This window comes from Oryctolagus cuniculus, chromosome 1 (assembly GCF_964237555.1).
Source record: "Oryctolagus cuniculus chromosome 1, mOryCun1.1, whole genome shotgun sequence".
In the NCBI taxonomy this organism is placed as follows: domain Eukaryota; kingdom Metazoa; phylum Chordata; class Mammalia; order Lagomorpha; family Leporidae; genus Oryctolagus; species Oryctolagus cuniculus.
In genome coordinates, this window is record NC_091432.1 from 204,288,162 (window position 1) to 204,302,829 (window position 14,668).

The 14,668-nt window shown below is 41.4% G+C and overlaps 1 protein-coding gene across 3 annotated transcripts in view; it reads left to right on the top strand.

Annotated features, from left to right (window-relative positions):
* The window catches only part of TMEFF1 (transmembrane protein with EGF like and two follistatin like domains 1), a 132,514-nt gene that overhangs the window by 99,683 nt on the left and 18,163 nt on the right, over nt 1-14,668 (top strand). For all 3 annotated transcript variants that reach the window (XR_011381234.1, XR_011381233.1, XM_002707936.5), the window contains exon 8: nt 7,215-7,338. Coding sequence is in view for 1 of the 3 variants with exons in the window: in XM_002707936.5 (XP_002707982.1) it covers nt 7,215-7,338 (124 nt within the window). In the remaining 2 variants the exon portion in view is untranslated. The remainder of the gene's footprint in view (nt 1-7,214; nt 7,339-14,668) is intronic.

The following is a 14,668-nucleotide window of genomic DNA, read 5'->3' on the forward strand; positions in this document are numbered from 1 at the left end:
GGCAGGGAACTTTGACCTTAAGAGTAAAAGGATGGTGGGCAGTGGAGGAGTAGATGAAAGAATATGGGGAAATCTATACAAACTTAAAGGAATAATTCATTCAACATAAGGGAAATCTAATGGTATTGGAATAAGTTGAACTATGATGAATTCTTTATCCCTGGAAGTGTTCTGGTAGAAACAGGCACTCTCAGGGTTTAATCTGAGTTTCTGAACTCATTCACTTCCCACAGCATCTTCAAACTGTATTTTTTTCTGTGTCTCTAGTATCTGTTCCTACTGGTGTCCTCTAAGTCAGCTTTTCATTGCCACAAGTTTAGGTTCTGTACCACTTACCTTTAATTGGTGGCTTGTGTTCCTAGTCCCCCTGCCCCTTAATCTTATATGCTGGTGTCCAGTTAATCTTTTTTTAATATAGGGAATAGCTTTTTTTTTTAAAAAAAGATTCAATTTATTTATTTTAAAGGCAGAGTTACACAGACAAAGGGAGAGAAAGAGAGAGAGAGAGAATGAATCTTCTGGGGCTGGGTCAGGCTGAAGCCAGGAGCCTGGAACTCCATCCAGGTCTCACACATGGGTTGCAGGGGCCCAAGCACTTGGGCCATTGTCTGCTGCTTTTCCAGGCACATTAGCAGGGAGCTGGATCACAAGTGGTGCAGCTGGAAACTCCCTGCGCCATGACACCAGCCTCCTCCAATTAATTATTCTAGCAGCTTTATTGAGAATACAATTTATTACCATTAAGTTTACCCATTTAAGCTATATGATTCAATGGCTTTAGGTATATTTACAGAGTTGTACAAGCAATATTGTAATCTGTTTTTAGAACATCTTTATCACACCAATAATCAGTCACTTCCATTCCCCCTAACCTCTAGCCTTAGCAGCCACTCCTGATTTTTATGGACAGCATGGCTTTCATTATGTTGCTCTCCAGCCAGAAAGCCTTCAGTGTCTTCTTTGCCTGTATGATTAAAAAACTTGTCTCACTTGGAATTCAGATTCTTCCATAATCTGGTTTCAGCTTGTCTTTTCTCACTTTGATTGAGCATCTTTCCCCAGTCTGAATGCACTGCTCTTGCTAGGCTGATCTACTCTTAGTTCTTGAGAATGCTGTGTACATTATACCTTCCCGTTGGCTTCCATCATTCCTCCTATCTTGAGTTCTGCCCAATCTGTGAATTCTACTCTGAGTAATTTAGCCTGCATTAATTCTTTTTAAATTTGAACTTCCACAGTACCTGGTATTATAGAACCTTTCAGCATTTAGTTGTGAACTGCCATGTAAAACCCCTTCCCTTGTGTTGCTCAGTTTCTCATGTGTATATGTGGATTCCCTAAATTGACTTCCAGCTCCTTGAGGGCAAGGACCATGTATGATTTTTCTTTATCTCCCTGGTATCTTAGCTGAGCATATGACTATGTACAGAAATCATATGTAAATCTAACAGAGTGAATAGCATTGGCACTGAGCGGCATGCTGAATTTGGGCTCTATAACAGCCATAGACTTCAAAGCCTTAGTAGACACGCCTGTGTTTCCTACAGCTTCACTTTGTCTACAGCTTGATAAGCACCTTCTTTCATTAATTCATTCAGTACATGTTTATTGGTGCTGTACTTAATTTCTGAGTACCCTGTTCTTAATTTAGTTAACTTTTTAATGCTGCCTTCACATAGTTGAATTCTGTTATAGCTCTCAGGTCTGTGTTACTCATGAAATTTCCTGCTATGTGTAGGGCGTTCTTACAGTAGTTAGTAGATTCCCCCACCACTACAGACCTATCCAATCCTATTTCTGTACACATTATAAGGTTTTGTTATAGCCTCTGCCTATAATCTCACCTTCTGAGAAGTGTTGTGATGTAGGATAGTAAGTGCTATGGGAGATGACTCCTTTCTTCAAGTTATTTATAACTTGATTGGGAACATAAAATGGCATTTTTAGTTTGAATTCATAGCATGACAAGTACATTTGATTTTACTTATTTGTCTTTGTGAAACTGTTTCTTATCAAGGATTTGAGAGTCTTCTGGTTTGATCACAAGTATTTCTAAATAAAGAATCTGTTAATTAAATTTCCACCTCTGTTGTGAAACAGGATAGGGCTACTAAAAGTAGTTCAGTTCATTAAGGGGTGAGTCAAGGTAGAAACTCTTATTTGGATGAAAATTTTGTTAATGTGAAATAAAAGAGATATGTTTCATAATTGTTTTTTGTATCCCAGTAAGGGATTTTTTTTTTTTTTTTTTTGAGATGCAGACAAGCAAAGAAACAGACAAAGATAGAACTTTCATCCTCTGGTTTTCTCTCCAAATGCTTGAAATGCGTGGGGCTGGGCCAGGCCAAAGCTGGGAGCCAGGAACTGGATGTAAGACTCCCACATGGGTGGCAGGGCTCAGTCATTTGAGTCATCTCCACTGCCTTCCAGGTGTGCACTAATAGGAAACCAGGAGCCAGGAGCTATACCAGAACTAAAACCCCAGTCAGTATTCTGATACAGGCTGTAGACATTCCAAGTGGCATCTTTTTTTTTTTTTTTTCCTTAAAGGTTTGTTTTATTTATTTGAAAGGTAGAGCGAGAGCGAGAGAGAGAGAAAGAGAGGGAGAAGGGGAGAGAGGGAGAGAGAGAGAGAGGGCCTCCATCTTCTGGTTTGATCCCCAGATGGTCACAATGGCTGGAGCTGGGCTGATCCAGAGCCAGGAGCCAGGAGCCAGGAGCTTCCAGGTCTCCCATGTGGGTGCAGGGGCCCAAGGACCTGGGCCATCTTCTACTGCTTTCCCAGGCCATAGCAGAGAGCTGGATCGGAAGTGGAGCAGCCAGGACTGGGATGCTGGCACTTCAGGTGGCAGCCTTATCCACTACGCCACAGCACCAGCCCCTCAAGTGGCATCTTAATCTCTAGGCCTAATGCCTTTCCCTGAAGATTTTGATAATTGGAATTTATTCTTTTAACATTTGTTGAGCATGCAATAATACCTGGTAACATTTATTTACTAGTTACTTATTTTATGCTAGACATTGTTCTAAGTTTCCATACTTAATTCGCTAAATACATTATCTCATTTAGTCCTCAGAACAACCCTGTGAAAAGTAGGCATCATTATTGTCTGCATTTCTCAGATGAGGAAACCGAAGGCTATAAATGTTTAAGTAACTGCCTTTAGGCCACACAACTGGAGATTTAGACCCAGGCAGTCTGACTTGAGAACTGTGCTCTTAAACCATTGCACATACTGTGTTATTAATGTTAGGAGTTAGAAATGAATAACAAAAGCACCTATATTCTTGAGCTCACAATCTCATGATACCTGCTAACTCATAAAACCAAAATAGAGGCCAGTGTTTTGGTGCAGTGGGCTAAGCCACTGCCTATGACATTGGCTTCCAATGTGGGTGCCCGTTCAAGTCCCAGCTGCTCCACTTCCAATCCAGCTCCTTGCTAATGTGCCTGGGGAAGCAGTGGAAAATAGCCCAAGTGCTTGGGCCCCTGCACCCACGTAGGAGACGCAGAAGAAGCTCCTGGTTCCTGGCTTTGGATCAGACCAGTTCCAGCCATTGCAGCCATTTGGGGAGTGAACCAGTGGGTAGAAGTCCTTTATCTTTGTCTCTCCTTCTCTCTGTTTGTAAATCTACCTTTTAGATAAAGAAATAGATATCAAGCAAAATAAAAAAAGAAAGTAAGAGTTGGGGAGGGGGCAGACACAGAAAGAAAAATCTTCCATTGTCTGCTTCACTCTCCAGGCCCTGGAATGGCCATGGCTGAGCCAGGCCAAAGACAGGAGCCAGGAGCTTCATCTGGGACTCCTATATGGGTGCAGGGGCCTAAGTACTTGGGCCATCCATTGCTTTTTCCAGGCCATTAGCAGGGAGCCAAGTGGGAAGTGGAGCAGCCAGGTCTTGAACTGGCACCTGACGGCTTTACCTGCTATGCCACAGCATAGGCCCCAGAAAAAATCTGCATTTTTTTAAAAGATTTATTTATTTATTTGAAAGGAGAGGCAGAGAGAGAGAGAGAGAGAGAGAGAGAGAGGTCTTCCATCCGACGGTTCACTCCCCAGATGGCCGCAACGGCCGGAGTTGTGCTGATCCAAAGCCAGGAGTCAGGAGCTTCTTCCTTGTCTCCCACATGCATGCGGGGGCTCAAGTACTTGGACCATCTTCTACTGCTTTCCCGGGCCATAGCAGAGAGCTGGACAGGAAGTGGAGCAGCCGGGTCTTGAACTGGCACCCTTATAGGATGCCAGCGCTTCAGGCCAGGGTGTTAAGCCACTGTGCCTCAGCGACGGCCCCAAATCTGCATTTTTAATTCTCAGGTTTTTTGCAGTTGGTATCTCTAATCCCCTTCTCCTCATTTTCCTCATTCCATAGCCGTATGTATACATAGTCTCTTACTTCATTCTTGCTTGATTTATTTCTGGTAACAATCTCCAAATTTTATTAACAGCTTTATTTGTATTTGGTAGAGATAAGTCCCTTGGCGTTAGGTGATGTGGCACATGGACAGTGGTTGTTTTGGTGGTATTAACATACATTTTGTTTTTTTCAGAATTTTCTCAAAACTGACTCTCCAATATGAAATCTCAGTTTTAAGAGAGTAGAATACTCTAGGTCACACAGCTGGAGTACACAGAATCTGTAGACTGGAATTGTAGAATGGAAACGCAGGAAGCTTGGGAGTTTTTCCTACAAGTGTGCAGCCCTGTAAACCTTGGGGAACTCTGCTCTGTGGAGCTGAGGATTAATGTATTGGTGTTTATGCCAAAGAAAGAAGTACAGAAATCCATTATAGAGTGTGTGAGCATGTCTGTGTGCAAGTCTGGGTGACTTAGGGGTGGAGGTGGGGATAGGGCAGAATGAGTGACTGATTTTGAAGACTGAGTCCCCAGGTCCTTTCCTTCCCTGCTCCGTTCCGTCTGTCCTTCCTGAGTCACTTTTCCATTTCTGACAATGGTATTACTCACTGTGCTTCCATTTTCTTCACTTCAACTCAGATAAGTTCAAATCATTATACTTAAGTCTGAACAGATGTCCATCAACATATTTATTTATAGTGGTGCTCCTTTGATAGAGCATTTCGTGATTTTAAATTTTTTTTGTTTTTTTCTCTGTAACATATACAAAGAAAAACTATGAAAAGAACAGCAAAGCTATTTTCATTTGGAAAAATACCCACGTACCCTAGGGAAATTAAATTGACAAATAAAAAAGCTGTCTGCACCTCAGTGTTTATTGCAGTTCAATTCACAATAGCTAATACATGGAATCAACCTAAATGCCCATCAGCAGAAGACTAGATAAAGAAATTATGGAATATGTACTCTAAAGAATACTACACAGTGGAAAAAAAATGAAATCCGGTCATTTGCAACAAAATGGAGGAATCTGGAAAACATCATGCTGAGTGAAATAAGCCAGTCCCAAAGGGACAAATATCATATGTTCTCCCTGATCGGTGACAACTAACTGAGCACCAAAAAGGAAACCTGTTAAAGTGAAATGGACACTATGAGAAGCAATGACTTGTTTAGTCCTTGTCCTGTCAAGGAACAGCTTACTATTTTATTCTTTTTAGTATTTTCTTTTTCTACTTAATACCATTGGTTGAACTCTTTAATTAACACACAATTATTCTTAGGTGTTTAAATTTAACTGAAAATTGATCATTGTTAAAAATAAGAGAATAAGAGAGGGAGGAGATTTACAGTTCGGCACACGCTCACTTGGGTTTACCCCTAAGGGTAAAGCTAGAAACGTGCCATGGAACTCCAAATCCCATTAAGTTGGCATGTACCAATGCCATTTTACTAGTTAAAGTGATCAGTTTAAGTTCATAATTGATCATAAAGATAGGATTAAGTGTCAGAGGTATCACATAATAAGACCAGTGTCTGCAAATAATAATTGATAGAATTAAAAAGGAGAGAGCTAGCCAACATGGGAAGTGGGATACACAGCAGACTCATAGAGTAGAAAATGTCCTAAACAGCACTCTGGGCTCAGAATTAGCCCTTAAGGCATTTGGATCTGGCTAAAAAGCCCATGAAAGCTTCTCAGGCATGGAAAGCCAAGACACTGAGGCAAAAAAATGACCTAAATGAAAGATCTCTGTGAGTGAGATCCCAGTGGAAAGAACAGGCCATCAAAGAAGGAGGTGCCTTTCTCTGAAGAGAGGAGAGAACTTCCACTTTGATTATGGCCTTGTCTAAATAAGGTCAGAGTTTGTGAACTCAAGAGGCTTCCATAGCATTGGCAGCTCATGACAAGAGCCTCGGGTGATTACTGACGTCATAAATAAGAGTGTCAATTGTTAAATAAACAGGAGTCACTGTGCACTTATTCCCCATGTAGGATCTCTGTCCTTAATGTGTTGTACCATGAGAATTAACAGTAAAACTAGTACTCAAACAGTACTTTATACTTAGTGTGTCTGTTTGGGTGCAAACTGTTGAAATCTTAGTGTATACTAAATTGATCTTCTGTATATAAAGATAATTAAAAATGAATCTTAACTGAAGAATGGGATGGGAGAGGGAGTGGGAGATGGGATGGTTTGTGGGTGGGAGGGTGGTTTTTGGGGGAAAAACTGCTATAATCCAAAAGTTGTACTTTGGAAATTTATATTTATTTAATTAAAGTTTTCTAAAAAGATGGATTTGAACACTAAATAAAATCACACAATTTATAAAAAACCCACTATTCTTGTTAACTTTCATCCCCCAAAATTAATGTTTCATCCTAAAATTTGAGAATCTCATACCTTGCTCTCTGACATCCCAGTGTTCTTTGGGTGTAAACTTCATAGCAGTGAGGTGAATTCTGAAGTTCATTTTCTAAAAGCCACTGCTTTGTAGATGCCATCTCTCTGTGACAGAGGGGAAGTTTCCTCCAACTAAGCATTTATTTCTTTAGCAAAGATATTTAGTTATCTTTGGCAGCTTGTTTTTAAACAACAGTAATGCATGGTGGTTACACCCTGCAGGTATTTCTAAATTTTGGGAATCTAAACAGCCTACCTGCTGTGTGAGGTAAAATAGGAATTAGAAGGGACCTTAAATCTTATCCAACCCCCTGTCTGATAAGTCCCTCTTTTCAAATCTCCCCACAGGTGGTTGACAAGGGGAGAGTTTATTTGCTGTCTCAGAACCTTTGAAAAGTTCTTACTTTTCAGTATGTTCCTCACTGTTTAGTGACCTGTTTTATGTTCTTTTAAGATGCCAGTGATCAAAGAGAAGATGTTTATATTGGAAACCACATGCCTTGCCCTGAAAATTTGAATGGTTTCTGCATCCATGGGAAATGTGAATTCATCTATTCTACTCAGAAGGCTTCTTGTAGGTAAGTCAGTACTTCCAGATTGGTGGTGAAAGCTTTTTTGCATTGTTGGTCACTGCCTTACAGAAGGCCTTGAAATGTGGACTAAATGTTACAAGAAATTCGTGTTTATCTGTCATAGATAAGTAAAAATAAATCAGTAGCATCATTTAAAAAAAACTGGCAAGTAATATGCAAAACAAAAACAGATGTCTTGTTAGGGTTTTAAGATTATGGGCTTAATACTTTTGGTATAATGTTGGTATTTTTTAAAATAAAAAATAAATTTGCCATATTCTAACACTTTTGTTTTTTAGGCAGTCTGTCACAAGGTGGTTGAAAGATGAAAGAATATATTAGAATAAAGAACATGTAACTCAAGTAAAATATATGCTAAAATAGATTTCTAAAAATAAGGAGTTGGAGATGGAAAACCAGGTGTGAGTTGAGAGGTGGAAATGGGAAGGGTGTAAATGCTCAACTTCCTGATTCCAGAGAGGTTATATAACTCGATCAAGGTCAACAGCATGTTAGAAATAGACCTATGGAAAAGCTGGATCTCTGATTTCCCAACATGCAACTGAATAGTCTTAGTGCTTTTTGCTGCTTGTGTCTGTCCATTCATACCATTTTTTTTTTTTTTAAGATTTATTTATTTATTTGAAAGGCAGAGTTGGGGCATAGAGAGACTGACAGAGGCAGAGACAGAGAAATCTTCTATTCGCTGGTTCACTCCCCAAATGGTCAAAATAGCCAGCTGAGCTGATCTGAAGTCAGGAGCCAGGAGGTTCTTCCAGGTCTCCCATATAGGTGCAGGGGCCAAAGGACCAGGGCCGTCTTCCACAGTTTTCCCAGGTGCATTACCAGGGAGCTGGATCAGAAGTGGAGCAGCTGGGACTCGAACCGGCAGCATTGAACCCATTATGCCACAGAGCCGGCCCCACATTCATACCATTTCTTGCTGATGCTGCTAGGAGCTCATCCTGTCCCTGAGATTGGTGTGTTAGCCAGGTCATGTTTATAGACAAGAGGACATTGCTGTCATTCTTCTCTGTCCTGCCTCCTCAAGGTTGCCCAGAACCTTTTTTGTTCCTTTCTTAGAAACATCAAAGCGTGGAGAAAAATTCCCTATTTGCTGTTTGTTCTGTCAGCTTAGAAGCCAGTCAGTCTTGCTTACCAAGAAGTAAAAGGAAACTCTTGGGTATCAGGTCCCTTGGGTCCTCTACTTCTTTAGTTCTCTGCTCTGGACTCTTTGTTTCTCCTTTGTCTTCTGATTTAAAAAGAAAAAAAAAACCCACTATAAACTTTTAACAATTAAATACTTTTTTAAAAGATTTATTTTTATTTATTTGAAATACAGAGTTACAGAGAGAGGTGGAGACAGAGAGGTCTTCCATCCACTGGTTCATTCCCCAAATAGCCACAACAGTTGGAGCTGAGCTGATCCAAAGTCAGGAGCCAGGAGCTTCTTCTGTGTCTCCCATGTGGGTGCAGGGGCCCAAGGACCTGGGCCATCTTCTGCTGCTTTCCCAGGCCATTGCAGAGAGCTGGATCCGAAGCAGAGCAGCTGGGACTAGAACTGGTGTCCATATGGGATGCCGGCTCTTCAGGCTGGGGCATTAACCCATTGTGCCACAGTGCTGGCCCCAAATCAAATATTTCTTTGTTAAACTTTTGCCTTATCCTCACTGAAAATTCTCCTTGTCTTTTTTTTTTTTTTTTAAGAGTTATTTTATTTATTTGAAAGAGTTACAAAGAGAAATAGAGAGGTCTTCCATCCACTGGTTCACTCGCTAAATGGCTGCAATGACTGGATCTCAACTGATCCGAAGCCAGGAGCCAGGATCTTCTTTTGGGTTTCCAACATGGGTGCAGGGGCCCAAGGACTTGGGCCACCCTCCACTGCTTTCAGCTGGATTAGAATTGGAGCAGCTGGGACTCGAACCGGTGCCCACATAGTATGGTGGTGCTGCAGGCTAAGGCCTTAACTCTCAGTGCTGCAGTGCTGGCCCCTCTCCTTGTCTTTAAAGGAGCTTGCCTCCCTTCTCCTTTTCCCCCTAAATACTTAAAAAGTATGACTGTGTAAAAGGGAACAGACCAGTTTTACAACTAAATCATAAAGTGGTTTCTTTGTATTTGTTCCACAGCAGCATCCATATCATAATAGAAGCTCAGATGCTGTTTGTTCTCTTAGGGTAGGGTATCTTTCACAACAGCTCAGTGAGGGATGAGAGAAGAGGGTGTCCTAAAAATGAAGTGATTATATATCATTTTGTAGTATTTTACAGTAAGGATATATTGACTTGACTAGTTATGGGCTATGTGTCCTTGAGAATTGACTGAAAATAGCTAAGCCTCCTTTTCCTCTTTTCTAAACTTCATGGTGGTGGTAAAATCAAATGAGATGATATATGTAAAGTGCTTAGCGTAATATCTGGTATGTATTTTATATTTAGTAAATAACAATTGATATTATTGGACTGTAAACTCATTATGTTGGGGACTCTTTGTTCTGCTAAGTGCTGTTTTTCCTAGTGCCTGGTGTAGGACCTTGCCCTAGGTACTAAGTAAATATTTTTTTGAATGACATGTGATAATTATCAACTTTTCCTGCTTCTCTAGAGCAGAGAAGTAAGTGCTGACAGTTCACTTTTCTGCACATTTACAAGTCCTGAAAAGCAGTTGATCTTCCTTCTTTGTTCTGAGTGTTTACAATGCCTATAAGAATCAGGACATGATATCATGTACCTGCAGTAAACAGGCAGGGATGTACAACCTTTAGCCAGGTTAAACTGCCCTAGTAGTATTCTATATTTGATTTATTTACTTCTTGCTTTGGACCAAATTCTTTCTGGTACTAGAGTATAAAATTTGAGTATGACAGGGATGTAGGGGTCTTGCCTTCAAAAAGTAGACAGTATAGTAGAAGAGACTGATAAAAATTAGGTGACATGAAAAATGCTGTCACACATAGATATACATGAGATGATCTGGGACTTTAGAAAAAGGCAGGCACTTCAACCTGAAAGGAGGTGGGAGGCATTGTTGGAGGAGGAGGAGGTCACATCTTTGGGAATATTTGTGCTATTTCAGGAGTTTGACCTTTGACAAAGACTATGAGAAACCATTACAGGACTTTAAGTAGCAGTGGATATGATCAGATTTGAAACCCACTCTGGTAGCATTGTGGAAAACAGATTAGAAGAATGAACAGTAGACTTAGTAAGAAGTGATAGCTGAATTAAGTACAGGGGTTACCATAGGGCTGAGGTAAATGGGTGAATTACAAAGGTAGGTGAATCCACAGGTATTGGTGACCACTTGGGTGTGAAGATGAGAACATGGGGATTAGTGGAGGGTAGACGGACGAAGAGACAAGAGAGTGTTCCAGATTTCTGGCCACGGCAAAGTTGAGTAGAAAATACCTTGGAAAGAGCAAAGAGATATGGAGGTAAGGGGATGGTGTGTCCAGTTTAACATGCTTGGTGGAGGTGTGTGTGGGATGTCCCCTTATATTTTAGTTTAAGAACTCATGAGACATGTGGATTGAAGATGTACATTTGAGAATCATCCCATTTCTGACACATCCCATCCAGTCTCTACCCCAGTAGGCCTCTCACTGAACCTCTCACTTTTTCAGTGTCCTTCATTATCTGGATATCTTCATACCCTCCTTATTCAGTTTACATTCCGTGGTTCATTCATTGTAGATTATCCCTTGCAAATGTATTTGTTCCTCTCTTGCTTCATCACTCTGACTTGACGAAACTACACACCTGGTTCCTTCCAGCTTCCCACCCCATTTCATGCCTGTACCCATGCAGCTGAGCATGGCTGCAGTTGGAAAACACACCACTAGGTTAACCTGTCTCACTTAGAAGTATACCTGCAGCTCTCATGCTCTATTGCTTTATCCATTCATTCTCCTGCTCTCCTAAATGACTGCCTTGTGCTTTCCTCTTTCTCCAATTGTCAGTACCTCCTCTCTCATTGCTTGCCGTCTTGGCTGTGGTCTTGTTTCCCAGTTTACTGGCAAAACTGAGGCAATAGGAAGAGAACTTCCACAGGTTTTCACTATTACCTACTAGCAGTTCTCCACATAAAATCACATCTTGATTTAATAAGTTTATATATATTTATAAATGTATTTTAATTTTGTCTATCTTGAAAAAAAAATCCCTCTAATTCTTTACCCACCAGCTACTTTCCCATAATTTACAGAAGAGCTTGAAGGATTTTATAGTCTGTCACCTTCTTCACTTCTCATCTCTCTGAAACCTCCTCCAATGAGCTTTTGTCCTGAATACTCTGCTGAGACTGTTCTCATGGCTAAATTCAGTGGTCAGTTGTTGGTGTTAATTTCTTTTGCGGGATCAGTGGTATTTGATGACACAGTTATCACTCCCTCTTACGTGTTGCGCATTTCTGCTCTAGGCTCTCTCCGTTTTCTATCTTGCCCAACATTCCAGTCTTCATGGATAGTTGCTTGTCACCCCTTGGCCTGTCAGTGTTGTAGTGTCCTCTTCCTGGTGATTCCACCCCATCTCAGGCCTTTACATGGCATGTATCGGGGACTCTCTCCAGAATTTGTGTCTCAGATCTCTTTGCCTCCTTACTTTTCCATGTGGATGTCTGACACCTGAGTCCTAACAGGACTGCAGTTGATCTGATTTTCTCCCCCTCCCATAACCTGCACAGCCTGCAACCTCCTGGGTTTCTGTGGATGTCATTGCCACCTTCTCAGTTGTTTAGACAAAACATCTCTGATACATCCCTCTACCCATATCCAGTCAGTTGGGAAACCCTATCAGCACTTTTAATTTAAGAATATCCCTCCAATGTGATTACTTCTCACCATTGTCTCTGCTATTCTTAGCCCAGGTCAACATTTTCTCTCTCTAGGGTTATTGAAGTACCATCCTTGATGGTTGCCTACAGTCTGTATTCAGCAACGGAGCTACAGTGAACCTTTTCGAAGATCAGTTCACGTCATTCCTCTGCTCAAATGCTTCCTGCAACACCTCCACTACACCAAATGCAGAATCATCTACATAGTTTAGCTTTTTACCTCTCCATCTTACCCCCTCCACTCCAGCTAACCTTGCTGTTCTTGAGGGTGCTGTGCATGGATGCTCCCACCTTTGGGAACCCGCATCTGCTCTTCCTTTGCCTGATATGCTGTCCTCCCAGTTGTCCTTATGACAAATTCCGACACCTACTTTATGCCTTTGCTCACTTGTCACCTTCTTAGTAACACCTCCGCTGACTGCGGTGTTTGTAATTGGAAGTCTCCTTTCTTGCAGTGTTCTTGGTCCATACATAGCACTTATAATTTCTCATAACACATTCTCTCTCTCTCTCTACTACATATCACCTGCTTCTTCTTCTTCCTTTAAAGATTTACTTATTTATTTGAAAGGCAGAGTTACAGAGAGTGAGAGAGAGGTCTTCCATCCGCTGGTTTACTTCCCAAATGGCCACAATGGCTGCAGCTGGGCCGATCTGAAGCAGGAGAGAGGAGCTTCTTCCAGGTCTCCCAATAGAGTGCAAGGACACAAGAACTTAGGCCATCTTCTGCTTTCCTAGACTGTAGCAAAGAGCTGGATCTGAAGTGGAGTAGCCAGGAGTCAAACTGGCATCCATATGGGATACCGTCACTGCAGACAGAGGCTTTACCTGCTATGCCATAGCACCGGCCCCTACATATCACCTTCTAACATAGCCATCTAGTTTATTTTTTATATTTATCGACTGCCCCTTCTTTGGATCTTTGTTCGTTTTGTTCACTGATACATCCCAAATGCTTGTGTTAATGCATGGCAGGTACCCAAATAAACATGTTAAATGAATTAGTGAATGAATCAACCCATGAGACACTAGTACTGAATGAGATTACCTATAGAAGGCATGAGGGATGAAAGAAGTAGAGGATAGGGGACCAAATCCCAGTTTCTGCCATTAATTGATAACAGAAAAAGGTGTAATAACCTAGAAGTAAAACTCTAGATATTTGGAGAGTATAACCAAAAGTCAGTTGCAGAAAATAATCCAGGGAGGATTGCTAGAATGATGAATAACCTAAAAATTGTTTTTGATATTCTGATTCTAATCTTTGGATTAAGCCAAACTGCCGGAGAGCTGCATATCTAGGACATGGTTATAGCTCCCTGGGGAACTGCTTGGATTGTACTCAGCTTTGACTTTGGACCATTAACCTACCATGAAGGGAGTTATTTTTAAAATAGTATGAGGTTTCATTGTGTTACTGAATTTACTGCAGCTGTGCTGTTGAGGATGATGTTTTCTGTATCAGAAGGTCTCTCTTCAAATGAGCTCCAATGCAAGACAGTTCTCTTGAGTTTAATAGTAGTAACTATGTTTGTTTGGAATGTTTTTTTTTTTTGTGCAGATTTTTTTTGCATATGTCAGTGATCTTAAAACTTTTCCCCTTTTTATAATTCAGTACGTTTTAGTGTGCAAGGGGTCTTCAAAAAGTTAATGGACATGCATATCATGAAAAAAACTATATGTGAATTTCAAAATGTTTTACACCAAAACAAGTTTTTCCCCCTTCCTTCCTTCCTTCCTTCCTTCCTTCCTTCCTTCCTTCCTTCCTTCCTTCCTTTTTTCTTTCTCAGGTAGAATTATAGACAGTGAGAGAGAGAGACAGAGAGAAAGGTCATTCTTCCGTTGGTTCACTCCCCAAATGGCCGCCACTGCTGGCGCTGCGCCAATCTAAAGCCAGGAGCCAGGCGCTTCTTCCTGATTTCCCATGTGGGTGCAGGGGCCCAAGTACTTGGGCCATTCTCCACTGCCCTCCCGGGCCACAGCAGAGAGCTGGACTGGAAGAGGAGCAGCCGGGACTAGAACCCGGTGCCCATATGGGATGCCAGAGCCTCAGGTGGAGGATTAACCGAGTGAGCCACAACGCCAGCCCCACAAGTTTATCTTCTGTAAAAAAAAAAAAAAATTGTTTTGTTTACTTGAAAGATAGAAAAAAAAGATCTTCCATCCCCTGATTCACTCCCCAAATGGCTGCAACGGCCAGGGCTGGACCAGGCTAAAGCTAGGAGTCTGGAACTTCATCTGGGTCTCCCAGGTGAGTGGCAAGGGGCTCAAGCACTTGGGTCATTTTAATATGCTTTCCAGGTGCTTTAGCAGGGAGCTGGATTGGAAGCCTAACAGCTGGTCTCCGACTGGCACTCCAGTATGGGATGCCAGTGTGGCAAGAGGTAGCTTAGCCTGCTGTACCACAATGCTGGCCCACAAGACAAATTTGTCTTTTAGTTACATTTTTTTCAAACTTTTTCCGGTGTTCTCATACTCATACTCAGAGAGTTGTGCAAGTATCAGC